Source organism: Bos indicus x Bos taurus, chromosome 19 (assembly GCF_003369695.1).
Source record: "Bos indicus x Bos taurus breed Angus x Brahman F1 hybrid chromosome 19, Bos_hybrid_MaternalHap_v2.0, whole genome shotgun sequence".
Taxonomy (NCBI): domain Eukaryota; kingdom Metazoa; phylum Chordata; class Mammalia; order Artiodactyla; family Bovidae; genus Bos; species Bos indicus x Bos taurus.
Window position 1 is genome coordinate 21,935,485 of NC_040094.1, and position 16,552 is coordinate 21,952,036.

The 16,552-nt window shown below is 42.2% G+C and overlaps 1 protein-coding gene across 5 annotated transcripts in view; it reads right to left on the bottom strand.

The window, feature by feature from the left end:
* SSH2 (slingshot protein phosphatase 2) overlaps positions 1 to 16,552 on the bottom strand; it is a 246,458-nt gene that overhangs the window by 13,873 nt on the left and 216,033 nt on the right. For all 5 annotated transcript variants that reach the window (XM_027519264.1, XM_027519266.1, XM_027519262.1 and 2 more), the window contains 3 exons: positions 13,139 to 13,185; positions 9,130 to 9,276; positions 5,285 to 5,485 (listed from right to left, as the gene is read on the bottom strand). In XM_027519264.1, coding sequence (XP_027375065.1) covers positions 5,285 to 5,485; positions 9,130 to 9,276; positions 13,139 to 13,185 — 395 coding nt within the window. The remainder of the gene's footprint in view (positions 1 to 5,284; positions 5,486 to 9,129; positions 9,277 to 13,138; positions 13,186 to 16,552) is intronic.

Consider the following 16,552-nt stretch of genomic DNA (forward strand, 5'->3'; position numbering starts at 1 on the left):
GTTCCCTCCTGCTGGCTGACCACTGTGTGCTAGCTAACTAGACTAATGTCTCCACCAGCAAAGACAGCTCTATCTTCTCTGGCCCTGGTGACAGGGACATTCAAAGAGTCAAAACAGCTATGAGGCCATGTCACAGATTCCCCCTGGCCACCATCCAGTTTTTCTTCCTTGCGCCTTATATGCTGGAACCTGATATCTCAGACACATGGTCCAGCTTGCAGATACATGAAAGCTGAACCTGTCGAATGGAATATAAATCTGCCAGATACCTCAACGATCAGAGTCCAGGATAACAAACAGGGTTGCTGGTAGCTTAATGGAGGGTTTCAACACACATACACACACATACACCCCTCCTCCTGCATCACTCCTATCCCCAGCTATAACAACAGAAAACATAAAATTAGATATGAACAGTCAGTACCTTTGTGATAAATATCCTCACTTTCAGATCTAAAGGAGAATATGAAATATTAGCCTTCCTCAGGCTTAAAGACAGGCTGAAAGATGTAAAAAGTCCCTTGAATTTCACAGGGACTCTCACTGTTTGGTCTACATTCTCATATCCTGATTAAGAGACTGTAACCACCTCATAAATCACTACAGGGGCCTACTATCACTTTGTTAAACTTCTCTTCTAGCCAAGGGGTTGAAGTGCCAAGCTAATACCCTCCAACAGAGGGTTGCCCTCTCAAGTTAAGCACCCTATGCCACTCTAGACAACCAATGCAGCTTGACAATGCCAGGATCAGGCTGCTAGTTCTGTGGGAAAACCACGGCATGCTTCCTGGGAGAAGATGTGAAATACAAGATGTCTGAGTGCCTGGACAGGAAATGGAATTTCTTTGCAAATACAGTGAGTCCTTGGGATTTTCCCAAGGACTCTTCCTCTCTTGGTTACCGAACCACAAGGCTTGGCAGAGCTTCAGACAGTCACAGGCCTCTGGGGCTTCTCCTTCTTTGCTCTTCTAAGCATACAGACCCTGAAGCAGGTCTCTAGGGCTGGGTAAGCAAGCTTCTCTGAGGCCCAACCCACTAGGCTGTCAGCTTGGCAGGTAGCTTTACAAGTGCTGTATTCCCGACAAAACATCATAGCCTGCACACCCGAGCAGATATATGCCCAGGAGGCACTCCTCCTCTTCTTCCTTACTGGCAGAGGCCCAATTTGGTTTGAGTGTTCAAGTCCCACAGGGAATGTGGTACTTCCCTAACACCAGAGGGTGAACGTGAATTTATTTTATCTTTTTGGCCATGTGGCTTGTGAGATCTTTGTTCCCCGACCAGGGATTTAACCCAGGCCACAGCAGTGAGGGCTAGGGGGTAGTAACTACTGGACTACCAGGGAATTCCCCGTGAGTTTGTTTTAACCAGCCCAGGAAATTCTATTTTCCTAGTCAGTGATTAATTAGTTTTAGGAGTATGACCCAGTCCTGGTCAATGGTCCTGTGGGGGTGGAGTGGGTGGCAGACTGTTGGGGAGCTTCTGCAAAAGGTCTTCCCTTCTGGTTGAAATGCCCATTCTTTCAGCCAGATGCTGTGGAACTTCTAGAGAGATGCCTGGAAATGTGGCATCTGTCTGGAGTCATAAGGCAAATTCAAGGACCAAGCCATTAGCCAGGGAAAGGAGAGCAGGAAGAGAGCACCGACCGACGCCCTTGATGCCACCCCAAGCCATTATACAGTCTGCTTGGGTGCTTCCTGCTACAAGAGATGGTAAATCTTTCTAAACTACCTACAGCTGGGCGTTGGGCAGGGTGTCCAGTGTGTACTCCTGCTGATCCACGCTTCAGCTGATCCACTTCCCAGTCTGCTCTCTGCCCTGGAGACTGACCTATGGCTCACCTCGAGTGGCCCCTTGTCTTCTGACTTCCGCAGGGTTTGGCTGATGGGGAGCCCCAGCAGAAGACTGGAGGGAGATGAGTGGAGGCAGGCCACTGTTCTCCTAGATTTTTACCCGCAGGGCCACTCTGGCTGGCTGGCTGGAGCCCCTGCCTGAAGGCTGCTGCCTCTCTGAAGGGGTCTTTTCTCCAGGAGTCTTCTTCCAGGTTCTAGTAACTGCTCCCCCTACTCTGGGCCCAGAAGCTATTACCAAACAGCTCTGCTGATACAAGTTCCTTGATTCCACTACAGTCTTAAGGCCTTTGTAATCAGTCCCTTTAAAAAGTCTTCCTCATAGAATCCAAATCTGAGTATGCGGCTTCTTGTTGAGACTCCCAACTGATGGAGACCATCTATTACTTGCAGCTCAAAGTCACCTAAGTGACACCCCAGCACTAGACTTCAGTTTTTAAAATTCAGGAAACATCACAATACAGACAATTCCAGGACACTTCCATTCCAGTTTCAAGGGGAGTGAGTGTGTCTGTGGGTGGTGGGAGGCAGTGGTTGGAGGAAATAAATGGCACATGCATATGTGTTTTCTGGGTAGCCCTGCAGGAAGCATGTGATGAGAATCACATCTGAACAACCCTTAACAGTACATATCATACATTATACACACTCTTATTTACCATAACGCTGTGAGCTAGGGCTCTTGGTTTTCATTTTATAGACAGGATCAGGTGAGGATGATAACTGAGAATTCTCAAAGCTGCAACAAGAGGGTGAACCAGGAACGGAAACCAGATCTACTGACTCAAAATTCTGTGGTTTCCTCACTCCCCAGGGCTTGCCCTTCCCTCTGTGAATCAAGACCAGAAAGGCAGGAGGGAACCAAGAGGGAAAGGGAAGACGCAGGGTGGATGTGTGGGTTAATCCTACCCTTCCTATCCTCATCCGAGATTTTTCTGCAATTCCTTTAACATATAAGAAAAACTACATATGCTAGAAAAACCCAATCCAACAGCTTGCAGTAGCCTGGGATTCCAGAATAAATACTGAAATTGGCAGGACACAGAGTGTTCTTCCTCTCGACGGGTCACGTGAGGACACTGCCTAATGTCTGTCATGTGTGCGTCTGGGAATATACAATATTTATGCGTCATTCAACCTTCAGATGCCTCTTTCTTGTGCCAAAAAGAACTGCTCTGTCCCCTATCTTCTGATCTGACCTAAAAATGTCATCAAAATTTGGCCCCAAAGACCTATAAATTCTTTTTAAGTGGAGGACTTCAGTATCCTCCCAGCTTCCTAAGAGAACGGCTTGGATGAAATCATGCCAAGAACTGAGTAAGTGGGAGGGGTTTTTAGTGGAAACCATAGTGCTGTGGCCACATGTTCACAATACCACGGGGGTGGGAGGGTGGTCCTTTGGCTGGGATAGGCTGGAAGGCTATTTAACATTTTAACATCAGGGGAAACACAGCCCAGATTCAAGAGTCAAGACCAAGTCATGAGACTCACTGGAGTCGAACTCTGGCATCAGCTCCGCCTGCTTCTAGGCAGCTGTGCCTTCACCTTAACAAACCACTCAGAACATGCCAATGTGGGAAAACACAGCAAAATACAGCACTCCACAGAACTCCAGCACGTGGCATCTCAGGAAACTGACCCTTGAATTCAGTTTAGTATCTCAATCCTTTTCCTGGAATCTGCTGAAGGTGGTTTTCACCACCCCCACTAAAGGGGTAATAAATAATGTAGTAAAATTAATAACTCATCTTACAACCAATTATCAAATTATTGTGGAAACAGCCAGTTTTTATTGATACAGGAAGATATTGAAGACCTAGTTCTGGGTAGACAGAGAAATACAAATACTGAACAGTACCCCTTACACATGGAATCTAGAAAAGTCAAACTCGGAGAAAAAGAGTGGTGTAGAGTGGTTGTTACCAGAGGATGAGTGGGGTTAGGGGGTGATGGGGAGATGTTGGTCAAAGAACACAAATTTCCAGTGGTGAAATTCTCAAGTTCTGAGGATCTAATGTACAGCATAGTGATTACAGCTAATAATACTGTATTATATACTTGAATTGATGTTTTCTATTTGTGGTGCTGGAGAAGACTCTTTGAGAGTCCTTTGGATGCAAGGAGACTAAACCAGACAATCCTAAAGGAAATTAACCCTGAATATTCACTGAAAGGACTGTTGCTGAATCTCCAATACTTTGACCACCTGATGCGAACAGCAGACCCATTGGAAAAGACCCTGGTGCTGGGAAAGACTGAAGGCAAGAGGAGAAGAGGGCAGCAAAAGATGAGATGGTGGATGGCATCACCGACTCAATGGGCATGAATTTGAGCAAATTCTGGGAGACAGTGGAAGACAGAGGAGCCTGGTGTGTTGCAGTCCATGGCGTCCCTAAGAGTCAGACACGACTTGGCAACTGAATAACAACAACATAGAATGCTGCTAACGGAGATCGTAAATAGTCCCACCACAAGAAAGAAAAGGCGATTATGTAAGGGGATGGAGGTGTTAGCTGACGATATGGTTGAATTGGTTTGCAATATATAAATTTATGAAATCAATACAATGGACATATTAATAAAGCTGTGGGGGGAGGAACAGTGACAGTTAAGTGAAGTGTAAGTGCTCCATAAATGCTGCTACAGATAAAAAAAAAAAAAAAAGGCCCAATACTGAGTGAAGAGGTAAGGCTGAAAAACAGGTTTTGTGAAAAAAAAAAAAAGAAAAATATATCCATCAGTATATGTGGTAAAAGGCTAGAGACACAGATAAGATAATGTCAACTGCTGTCTGTGGGCACGGAGTTTCTAAATGATTTCTCCCTTTGTATTTTTATGTATTTCTGCAAAACATATATAACATTGGACTGAAAGATCTTAAAAAAGAAAACGAGTTATTTCTGGGAAGTAACTTCATACCTCACATGGATTACTTATATCCCAGTTTTGCTGATTTGTTCCATGACTGAAATTACTGGAGCAGGCTCACTGAAAGCACGCACTCGGGGAAAAAACACATCCAAAGCAGCAGGAGGTACTTGTTTTAAAACATTGGGCCAAAATTTTTCTAAGAATTTCAGCTATACCTAGCCCTACGTTGGGAGCAATCAGTATCCATTTTGATACAGCAGCTGTATCTGGCCTTAGAAGATGTTGAGGAGTATTTATGAAAACCTGCACCTAATTGAGAACTGAAATAAGGGGATCTTATTTCCACCTTTTAAATGTCTTTAGATTAAATGCCTAGTACTCCATGCTGAGCTCAATCAAGTTCTGGTACTTATTTTTTAAAAACTAGATGGATAGAGATTTCAATTTTCAAAGTGTATCACACACTTAAATTAGGCTGAAGACTAGGTGCACAAAAGGACATTTCACTGTGGCCTGGGGAGCATAAAGGAAGGAAAACTGAGCAAGTCAATTAAGGAACTCACCTTGCCAGCAAGATCCCCTGGTACTCTTCCAGCTGTCTCATGAAGCTGGGGTTGGGCTTGGTCACTGTCCGTCTTTCCTTCACATAGTCATAGGCTCGGTCCAAGTTCCAGCCATACTCCTTCATCGCATAGGCGATCACAGTGGAGGCCGAGCGACTCACCCCCATTTTGCAGTGCACGAGGCATTTAGATCCATGTTTCCTTGTTTGGGGGATTCAGATAAGGAGGAAAACACAATAGTGAGTACATTTTATCTTTATTTTTTTGAGATTTTTAATGTGGGTCATTTTTTAAAGTCTTCATTGAACTTGTTACAATATTGCTTCTGCTTTATGTTTTGGTTTTTTGGCTGTGAGGCATGTGGGATCTTAGTTCTCCGACCAGGGATTGAACCTGCAGCCTGCTGCAGGTTAAGGTCAAGTCTTAACTGCTGGACCACCAGGAAAATCCTTAGAGTGAGTACACCTGAAAAGCTAGGTTCTTAATGTGTCCGTGTTTCCTGTTTGGCCCTTTCACTTTCTTGCTATGTAATTCACCCCACCTGAGTGCACTTGTGTGCACCTCTAATCACGTGTGTGGGGCAATCCTGGTGCATTCAAACAATAATCAGTGTCAATATTAAGCCTCTTTAGTTCAGCAAATGTTTAGTTCAGCAAACATTTACCGAGCATTTACCATGTGTGAGACCTTGTGCAAAGTCTGCTGCAAAAATAAGTAACAGGTTTTCCCTGGAGGGTAGGATTCACTGGGAGAAGCGGACAATTAAAATTCAGAACGGTAATTGCAATGACAGTTGGTCACAGAGCACAGAAGGAGAATTTTCAGTTTAGAGACTGGACCCCATTTTGTGTGTGGCTGCACGCCAGTCCCCTCGGCCCCAAGGGCACATTTCACGGCTGGCAGGCTATTGAGTTACAGGTGTGGTGGTGATTCATCTAATTTATCCAAATGCTGGGAGTTGCTTCCAGTTCCAGCAAGAGTTCTGTCCCAGGAGGAAAGCACAGACCAAATGAAACCGACTCTCCTCTTTACTCAGACGCAGCCCTGTACTTTGCACACCACCCCCCCGCAGTACCTAGGGACTGGCTGTATACCCGGGGGACTGGACAGGACCATGTGACGCACCACATGGCTCTCTCAGCCAGAAGGATGGCATGGGTAACAAGCTGTTTGTTTGTTTCTTCTTTTTTAATGGGGTAGAAAACAAAGTTCCCGTAGAGTGACAGAAACAAACAAAACTCCTCAGTCTTATGCCAGAGCTAATTCCCTCGGATCTGAACACTACTTGGTTATGCTAATTCTACTAATAACGCAGTGTCTGGCCTGGAGTAAGCCTTCAAATGTTTGCTAAATGTATGAACAAACTTATGGATCTGCTGATTTTATCTGTCAGTTGTAAGTAGGATCAACATTTTAAAATCTGCAAAAAAGGACAGTTACTCTTATCACTAGTGTACATGGGCTGGGATCCTTCCCAAGGGGTTATCCCAATAAATTTAAAAATGCACATGTCAGCCCAACAGGGGAAATCTATTCATTCACTCACTCACTGTATTACAGTAGACACGCTTCCTTCCAGAAGCTTATAATCCTTTTACTGGAGACAGAGACACATGAAAGAGTTAAGCACCAATGAAAGAAGGCATGAGGTTAAGTGCCAAGATGAGAGAGCCAGCCAGATAAGCTGTGAGAAGGCAGAGCGTGGTCTGGAATAATTTAAACAGCCTCATAACAAAGGTAAAATTTTAGTGTCCCAACGGCTGGTGCGAATGTGTGTCTCTGTGTACTCAGATGATCCCAAATGACTAGGAAATATTTGTTTTACTTATGGCACCACAGAGCTTTCATTTAGACTACAGTTGGGAAGCCACGTCACAGTGACTCAGATGGAAGTTCAGACATGTGTTCTGTATTTTCCCATCAAGCTCTGACAACTTTAATACGTTGAATTTCAGGTCTTTGCCTGCAGGCAAGGAAGGTACTCAAACTTGGCCGATCTTAAGAAAAATACAATTATGAAATCCATTCCTATGAAAACATTTCTACATTTTGAGCTCAGCTTTTTCAGTGAATGGCTTCTAACTCAGGTAATGAAGGATGTGGAGTTGGTTCCCACCTATCCCAATTTCATCTTTCAGGTTCAGTGCTCGCCCCACCCCCTTACTTCAAGTGCTAGACTGTCCAGATGAAGCCCGGCATCACATTAGGACTCCTAAACTCACCCAAGTGTAGGCAGTCTGGAATTCAGGGCCCTGATTAGGGCTGAGATGTCCAAATGAGATGTCCAGGGTGCCACTTATGGAGGCACTCGCTCTCAGATGCTGACCTACATTTACAGGACATGAGAGTGCGTGCCTCTCAGTAAATGTAACATGGGCACCTCAGTATTTCCTTTCAACCTCAGCCCTGCTAGAATCAGCCTTTCTCTTCACTGGGACTGGGGCCTCGCCTCGATCTCTAGCCTCTTTGGCTGTAACCCTGACTATTGCCTCATCTTTTCCAGTCCCCTTTCCTTAAGGAACTAGACTGCTCCTATAGTTGATGGACTGAAATGAGACACGATCTCAGGTTCAAGTCTTGTCTCCACCAGTTATTAATCTCTCTTTGAATCTCATCTCTGTATTCTGTCCTCCTCTGTACAGAAGGAAGACAGTATACACCTCTCTGGGTTTTGGCAAACAGGAGAGAATATGTGTAAAGTACATGGGACATAGGAAGCATGCTATGAGTGGTATTATCATTAATAATTTAGTAAGAAGCTTCAACAGTACAAAAGTTTTTCAGGTACCTCTAGGAGATTGAGAGAATGGGCTCAAAGCTGGAGTATGGGAATGGGAATTCAGGGTAACTATAAGGAAGCATTTTCTGACCATGAAGGTCCTTAAGTGAGGTGTGGTATCCTTCCTGAAGGAGGATTTTAAAAACAGAAGTGCTTCTCATCTGCCAGGGAGCATCTGAGTGTCACCACACCTGCAGAGGAAGCATGGGCAACACGTTCCCTGAAGGTTTCTTCTTTTGAAGGAATACATAGGACTAACAAGGAAATCCCCAGGGACTTAAAAAAAAGTGTTGACATATTAATACTAATTAATACTAAACCCTAAATTAATACTATGAAATTGTTTCAGTAAAAGGAAGACAACCACAGAAGGGCCAGAGGAAATTTCCACTATTTAGAGTACTGCAAATGTACAGGACCTGATACTCATTGGAAAAGGCCTTGATGCTGGAAAAGACTGAAGGCAGGAAAAGAGGGCAGCAGAAGCTGAGATGGTTAGATAGCATCACTGACTCCATGGACATAAATTTGAGTAAACTCCGAGAGATAGTAGAGGACAGAGGACCTGGTGTATTGAAGTTCATGGGGTTGCAAAGAGTTGGACACAACTTAGCAACTGAACAACAAGAAAAGTAAAAAGCAGGGGGAAAGATTTTGAAAGCTTGCTGTGTCTTTCCCCTTGATTTCAGAGAGGAGGATCTACTGTTCCATCTGTCTGGAGTAATTTCTATTCTATAACTTTCAAATGTCTTCACTGGCAATTTCAGAATTTCTTCCTTCTCTCATTTCTATTTCTTTTGCTGCAGCTTCAGTTTATTTTCTCTCATTTTGTGCTCAATGGAAATAGCCAACATGAAATCATCTTTCAGGGGCTTCATCTACTTAAAGCAAAAGTTTTAAGTCACTAGTCATCTTTTTTCCTAGGATTAAGAAATCCCAGTCTCCTTTTTTTCTTTACTTCCTTTCCCTGAGTATCATCAGTAAGTTATCTACAGCTTTCAGGCCCCAGCCATGTGTGGTGCAAAAGGAAGAGGAGTCCGAATGTGCATGTGGGACCGTGACTCACTTTGCTTTAGAGATGAATTTGTAAGTGTCATTCCAGTAAGCCAGGAGGTCGGTTGCCTCTTCATCATACACCCGAATGTTGTGATACTCAAAGACTCCCGGGAAGAAGTTGTCTATCTCTCGAGTGACATTCAAGATATAGCGAACCCTGTGAGGAAACCAAGAGAGAATATGACCTCTATTACTCAGGCGAAATCCAATTCCCAGCATGTTTTTTCTTATTTAAAACTGGTTTACTCCTGAGGCTGAAATTAAGTACCAAACTATGGAAGAAAGCTAAAAAACAAAAGCAAAACAAAACAACCCTAAGAGGCTACACCTAATACAGAATCTGTAACAGGCTGGGCATAGCTGGGTCTCAGGGTAACTAAAAGAGAAGCTGTCTACCAAGTTCAACGTCTACTAAGTTCAGTTTGTGTGCAGTTATACAAGCTCATCTTTCAGAGTCTTTTGAAAATATGCCTTGCAATTTACTCCAAAGAATCAATTTGAAGCTGGTCATCTGACAAATTCTCTTCAGTCACAAAAATTATACCAGCGACAAAATTTATTCTGTGGAAGTCATGTGTATTAAATCAGATTATTAACATGTATCTTAAGAAAAAAAAATAGAAGGAAACATTTCCTATCTTTCTAAATGCCAGATTGTCGGCTTTTTGCTCTATTACTCCCTTTAAACTACATGAAAGGCAAATGAGGCCAGGGCTGGGAGGGTCAGAGGAAAGTTGGACTTCAAACTCTCTCAGCTTTCAAGGCTGCATTCCTGGCTGCTATGACAGCAGATGTGTCTGAGAGTTCTCCCAGGCTTGCAGAAAATGGTTTCTGTATCAAAAATCTCCTTTGCTGTCTCTCCCACTGTGCAATCTCAATAAATGCTTGGGTTTAATTTGCCAAAGGATTACCTTTTTGCAGTGCTGTGTGGCCTTAAGACATCACTGTTGGCTACTTCAACAGTGCAACACAGTCACTCGTTTCTCTCTGTAGAAGCAATTTCCTTCTCAGAACCACACATGGACTTCTAGAAACCCAGTCTCTGAAGTCAGAGGAAGGACTACAGAAAGGGAGAGCCATGACGAAGCAAACCCATGGTGAAGGTCAGGCAACCAAAATTTTTCTGGGACATGATTTCCATCTGTTTCAACTGAGCATCAAAGTCCATCACTAGAAAGGATTTTTTTTTCCCTTTTTAATTTAAAAAGCAAGCTGGGCTTCCCTGGTGGTCCAGTGGTTAAGACTCCACACTTCCACTGTAGAGGGCACAGGTTCTATTCCCTGCTGGGGAAACTAAGATCCTGCAAGCCACGTGGTGAAGCCTGCCCTCCCCAATTAATTAAAAAATAATAAAAGGCAAGCAACATGCACCTGTGGAACACATTCTAGAAGTTCTCCAAAAGGTAACCATCTGATCCAGTAATTCCTCTCCTAGGTATAGACTGAAGAGGAATGAAAACATGTCCACCCAAAGCCAAAAAGTGGGAACAACTCAAATGTCCATCAAACGATGAGTGGACAAATAAAATGTGGGGGGTGTGTGTGTATCTCCATACAATGGAATAAAAAAGGAAGAAAGCAGTAATATATGCTGCAACACTGTAAACCTTGAAAATACAATGTTAAGTGAAATAAACCATTCTTAAAAGGCCACATATTGTATAATTTCATATAAATGAAATGTCCAGAATAGGCCAATCTATAGCGATAGAAAGTAGGTTAGTAGTTTCTAGGAGTTGGGGAGGAGGACAGGAAATGTGGGTAACTGCTAAAGGGGTTTTCCTTTCAGGTTGGAAAAAAATTTTTTAATGGATTGTTACACAGTTCTTTTTTTTTTTTTTTTTTTGTTACACAGTTCTGTGAATATACTAAAACCCACTGAAGCACACATTTTAAAAGGGTGAACTATAAAGTATGTGAATTATATCTCGAAACTGTCAGAAAAAAAGGCAAGCACACTTCTTATTTCATTTAAAATAAAAGTGAACAACTCTCCCATCCCCAGTCCCATAATTCAGTAAGAGATTATAGCAGGACAGGGTTTCCCAATCTTTTCATTATGGAAATCTAGGCAGCCACTACCCATTGGAAATGACACTCTTTGAATCCTACTTGCCATTTCTGTAAAGGAGCAGCAGTTTACTTGGAGTTCTAAAGTCAGTGCATTGGGAGAAAATGGCCTTATTGTCAAAATTATACTTGAAAATCCCTTAAATCATCCACAAGGGCAATATACATGTTTTATATACAGATCCCTGAACTGTAATTCTTCATCCATTTAAGATGAAGCACCAGTGAATTTAAGAAACAAGATCTAAGCAGATGCCTGAGCATCTAACCATACTTGTCTGTTTTCTGTGTTTTATAATTTATCCTCGTAAGTGGTAAATGAGATAAACAGGTCTCATCTCTAGCTGGGGATATCAAAGTATATACATACATGAATGCTTCTAATACATTTGGCAGGCAGTGCTCTTATCAAGTCAGATTTCTTACTGAACACTCTACAGGTGCTAGTTTCCTGCAGATCACAGTCTGTCAATTTTTCTATCATTCCTTCACATTTACTGGGCACCCTTCTGGTATAAAGCTCTAAGTTTGGTATGTTTCACACAAAACTACGATATAGTCTCTGCTTTCAAGAACTACTGATTCAATCCTCACCAACTTAAAATTTCCAAGTTCTCTTTATTTTCATACCTTAAAATTAAGTAACCAGATTTCCATTCCCCCTCCCCCAAAACTCTTTGTATAATCACTTGTCTTTCTTCCTTCTGAGGGAGAAGTAGAAGTATGCATTTAATCACATTCAAGATAGCCAGAGGCTGACTTGGAGCTGAGAAAACAGGCAGCCAGCAATCAGCCAAGGAGTCATCACTATCTCTGAGTTTCAGTAGGTCTTATCTCGGTCCAAATGAAGAGTTAGCATGGCCAATGTCCAGACATGATTTTCTCTTCTCATAATGTAATGATCTGACCTAAAGCTGATGGAAGATTTAGGCATTAGCTAAGAAGTGAGAAGGAAGAATGGTGGCTTTTTGCTTGTTGAAGGTTCACTGTGGTCTCAGCTGCTATAATCAAAGATAACCATACTGCTTAGGAACACATTTCTTTTTTTTTTTAGGAACACATTTCTTAATACAAGTCAGTCTTCTTGTTCAATTTTACATTGTTCATTTTATATTTATAACCTACCTAGTCTTCATGCACCTTACTATAAAAGGATAGGGACTGAGACTTATTTTTCTTTGGATTCCTAGCATCTAGCTGTGCTTGGCCTACAGAAATTACTCAATAAATGTTGATTAGAGAGCTGTAAACCCAACACACGTGGTTCTGTGTACTCTTAACATAAAAATAGGAACCACAACTCAGAGAGACAGTAAAAAGATCAATGGTTGCCTGGGGTGGGGGTGGGGAATAAATGGACAGAGCACAGAGGATTTTTCACACAGTGAAGACACTCTGTATGACGCCATCGTGATGGACACACGGTCATTATACATTTGTCCAAAGCCACAGAAGATACAACACTAAGAGTGAACTTTTACATAAACTATGGGCTTTAGATGACTATGAGGTGTCAACATAGGTTCATGGGATGTAAAAAATGTACCTCTCTGGTGAGGATGTTGAAAATGGGGGGAGGCTACACATGTGTCGGGGCAGGAATATTCGGGATATCTCTGTACCTTCCCCTCAACTTTGCTGCAAACCTTATACTACTCTGAATAAAAAAACTCAATAACTGGGTTTGATTTTTAAACAGCATGAAAGGCTTACACATTGGTCTTTGAAAGACTTTCCACTGCAACAGTTGCTCTTTCTTGGGAGGAGGGGGATGAAACAGTGGGAGAATAGCTGTTTTAATTTTTATTAGATTACGCCCAGTAAAGAACCAACTGGAAGCAACTCTCAAGCTTAAACTTCCTCACTGACACCTCTTGGTCCGGAAAATGCAAAGATAAAACAGTGATATTTGCCACCCAGGGGTGTCAGCAATTGCTCTGTGTGCTTACCCTCGGTTCTGTAAATCCTCTAAGTTGGAGGCATTCCATTCTGAGCCCTGCAGAACCAAAAAGACAAGGTTAGGGAGAGAGAATTAGCAAACAGACCAAATACAATACTTGAAAAGGAGTTCTATGAGGGGAGAAGCACAGTTTCTAAAAAGAAGGCCAGTAACGGCTACCACATTTCCTCCTCTCTATGTGCCAGGGATTTTAAATGCTATCATGTTCAGTTCTCACAAATGATGAAATTAAGAAAGTTACCTTCATTTTTTAGAGGTACGAAAACCAACCCATATAGAATTCAAATAATTTCTGCTCGCGATCACATTTGCTCTACTTACAAGGCAGTTTTAACATTGTCACACCAATACCAAAACCAATAATGAAAATATTTAGTTCAAATTTTCTTTGCATTTTTTTTTCTTATTATATCACACTAAGGAGTATAATCGGAGAAGGTAATGGCACCCCACTCCAGTACTCTTGCCTGGAAAATCCTATGGACGGAGGAGCCTGGTAGGCTGCAGTCCATGAGGTCGCTGAAAGTTGGACACGACTGAGCGACTTCACTTTCACTTTTCACTTTCATGCATTGGAGAAGGATATGGCAACCTGCTCCAGTGTTCTTGCCTGGAGAATCCCAGGGACGGGGGAGCCTGGTGGGCTGCTGTCTATGCGGTTGCACAGAGTCGGACACGACTGAAGTGACACAGCAGCAGTAGCAAGGAGTATAATCAGAGTACGTATTATGCTTTATGCTTAAGTTGTCTGAATTAATTTTTTTTTCTGTGAGGTTATCAGTTTGATATACATGTGGGTTCATTTGCTCCTGCTTATATTCAATTTTAGGGTGTGTTTTTTCTTCCATGTTTTCAATTTTTTTTTGAATATACAAGACTTTTAAAAGGTTGAGAGTCAAAAGTTTATTAAAAAGTAAACTTGGAAGTCTCACTCCCACTCCTATCTGTTCAATCCCCATGGGAAACCATTTTTATTAGTTTGTGGCTTATTCTACCTATGTTGTATTTTGAAAAAATATAAGCAAATATATATCATTGCTTCTGACTTACACACAAGTACTGTACTACATCTACTTTTTCTGTTTGCTTTCTTCACTGTACAACATATCCTCAAACCCACTCTGCATCACAGTGCCACTTTCCCCATAGCCTTGCCAACAAAATGTGCGGTTAAGCTTTTGAATATTCTCCAAACTGATAGGTGTGAAATGTTATCTCAGTGTAATTTTCATTTGCATTTCTCTTAAGTGTAAAAGTGAGCAGCTATTCAGTGTTTTAGGTCCATTTTCTACCTTTGAGCTATCTGTTCATGTCTTCTGAAAAGGCAAAACTTTTTAAAATAAGAATTTATCTATTCCAGAATAATGCATTAAGTGGAATTTCGCATTAGAAGACTCAAGTTCAAGTCCTGACTCCCCCTCTGACTGGGGGGCCTTGGGCAAACTGCATAACCTGTCTTCACTTTCCTTATCTGTAAAATAAAACACTCCCCCCACTCTAGCTCTAGGAATCTAATGGATGGATACCTTCCCCTCAAACTACAAAGTTTCTCCCATTGCTTTTTCCATGTGAGAACACAAACAGCAATCCTGACTACGCTGCTACACTGATCTCAGACTACAGCCTCCACAATTGTAACGTTTCTACCATTTATACAGACTTCCCTGTGGCTCAAATGGTAAAGAATCTGCCTATGATGCAGGAGACCAGGGTTCAATCGCTGGGTTGGGAAGTTCCCCTGGAGAAGGGAAAGGCAATCCACTCTAGTATTCTTGCCTGGAGATAGAAGCCCGGTGGGCTATAGTCCATGGGGTCTCAAAGAGTCTGACATGACTGAGTGACTAACACACAGTATATATGACAGCACCCCCACCTTGCTCTCCCCCACCACATTTTTCTCATTTGAAAATGGAAAACCCTCTCTCCATCCTAGATCCTCTAGACATTGTCCTTCTCTTCTTCCCTTCATGGCCAAGATTCCCCAGAAATATAATGCTCACTTTCTATAATTCCTCATTTCCCATGTATTTCAACCCAGAACACCATGGCTTCTTGCCCTCATCACTCTCGCTCATGACCTCTTCTAATTGTCTAAACCAGGTGACTTTGGTAATCTTACTCCACTGGCTTTCTATGAGTATTTTTCTTGATATGGTCATTACTCCCTCCTTATATAGATCAGACTGCACAAATATCTAGCTTCGTGCCTAGCACAATAAAGAGGATCATCAAATGCCTGTTGAATAAATGGTCAAATGAGATAAGTAAATGAAGCACTCTGAAAACTGTCAAGTGTCACTCTGGCACTACCTTCACATTACAAGTGCTCTGTAACCTGGCCACTGAACTAGAAGACCTCAAGGATGCTGTAGGAAAAGGTCAGTAAGTGATGGACAACTGATCTCTTCTAGAGACCAGGGCTCACTTGATTTGCTTTTAAAATAAACATGTATAAGAGGTTCTTAAGACTCTGTGCTCAACCTTGGAAAACACTCCCACACCAAAGAAACAGGCAAGAAGAATAAAAACAGGGCTTTCAAGGAGACAGAAGCCAAGCAATAAGGGTTGAGTGGCTAAACTGGAGCCAGGGAAATGTGACCACCTCACTTCTTAATTTAGAAATCTAAATCCCCTACAGAATTCTGTCCAGCTAGATGGAAATAACCCTGATGTGATGGGAAGAGTCCACGGTTTACATCTACTAGTCCAGAGAAACTTCAATCTGACAATCTGAAATGGCACATACCCAGAAACAAAAGAAATTAAATTCATCAGCTACTGACTCAGTGAGGCTCACACCAAGTGACCTGGGCTCTGCTTAGGGCTGCTTCAGCTTGGAAGAACTGGAATCAACATGGTGTTATTACTTTTCTGTCCTTAATACCAATGCCATGCATATTAGCCTCCTGGGGTCCTCCACAAACTCAATCTTTTTTTTTTCCCTCCATGTTTCTCAGGCTTACAACTACATACTTCCATGGGGGTTTTCACTAAGTTCTATGTAATTATGCTAAGCATATTTTAATTGTACAGAAGTATAAAATGAAATCTTAAAACTGCAATACATCTTAAAATAAGTTCACTTCCATCTTTCACTTTGGTTCACCCACATTATACTCTGGCCCAAAGACTGAAGTGACTGATTTTTTTTTCAAATGTTATCCTTAGGAAATAGCCTTGTTGGGGACCAAGTGTTCCAAACAAAATATAAGAGGACAGCACATTTATGGCAGAGGAGGAGGACTGTACTGGGAGTTCTGCTAAGACCATACAGCTCAACATAGAATCTTTAAGGACTGGTATGCCTGTCCAAATCTTTATCACACCATAGCTACAGCATCAATGCTGTGAGTCACTTTACTGTGGTACAAGCTCTACAATTTCTTCTAAAAAGTTGATGATA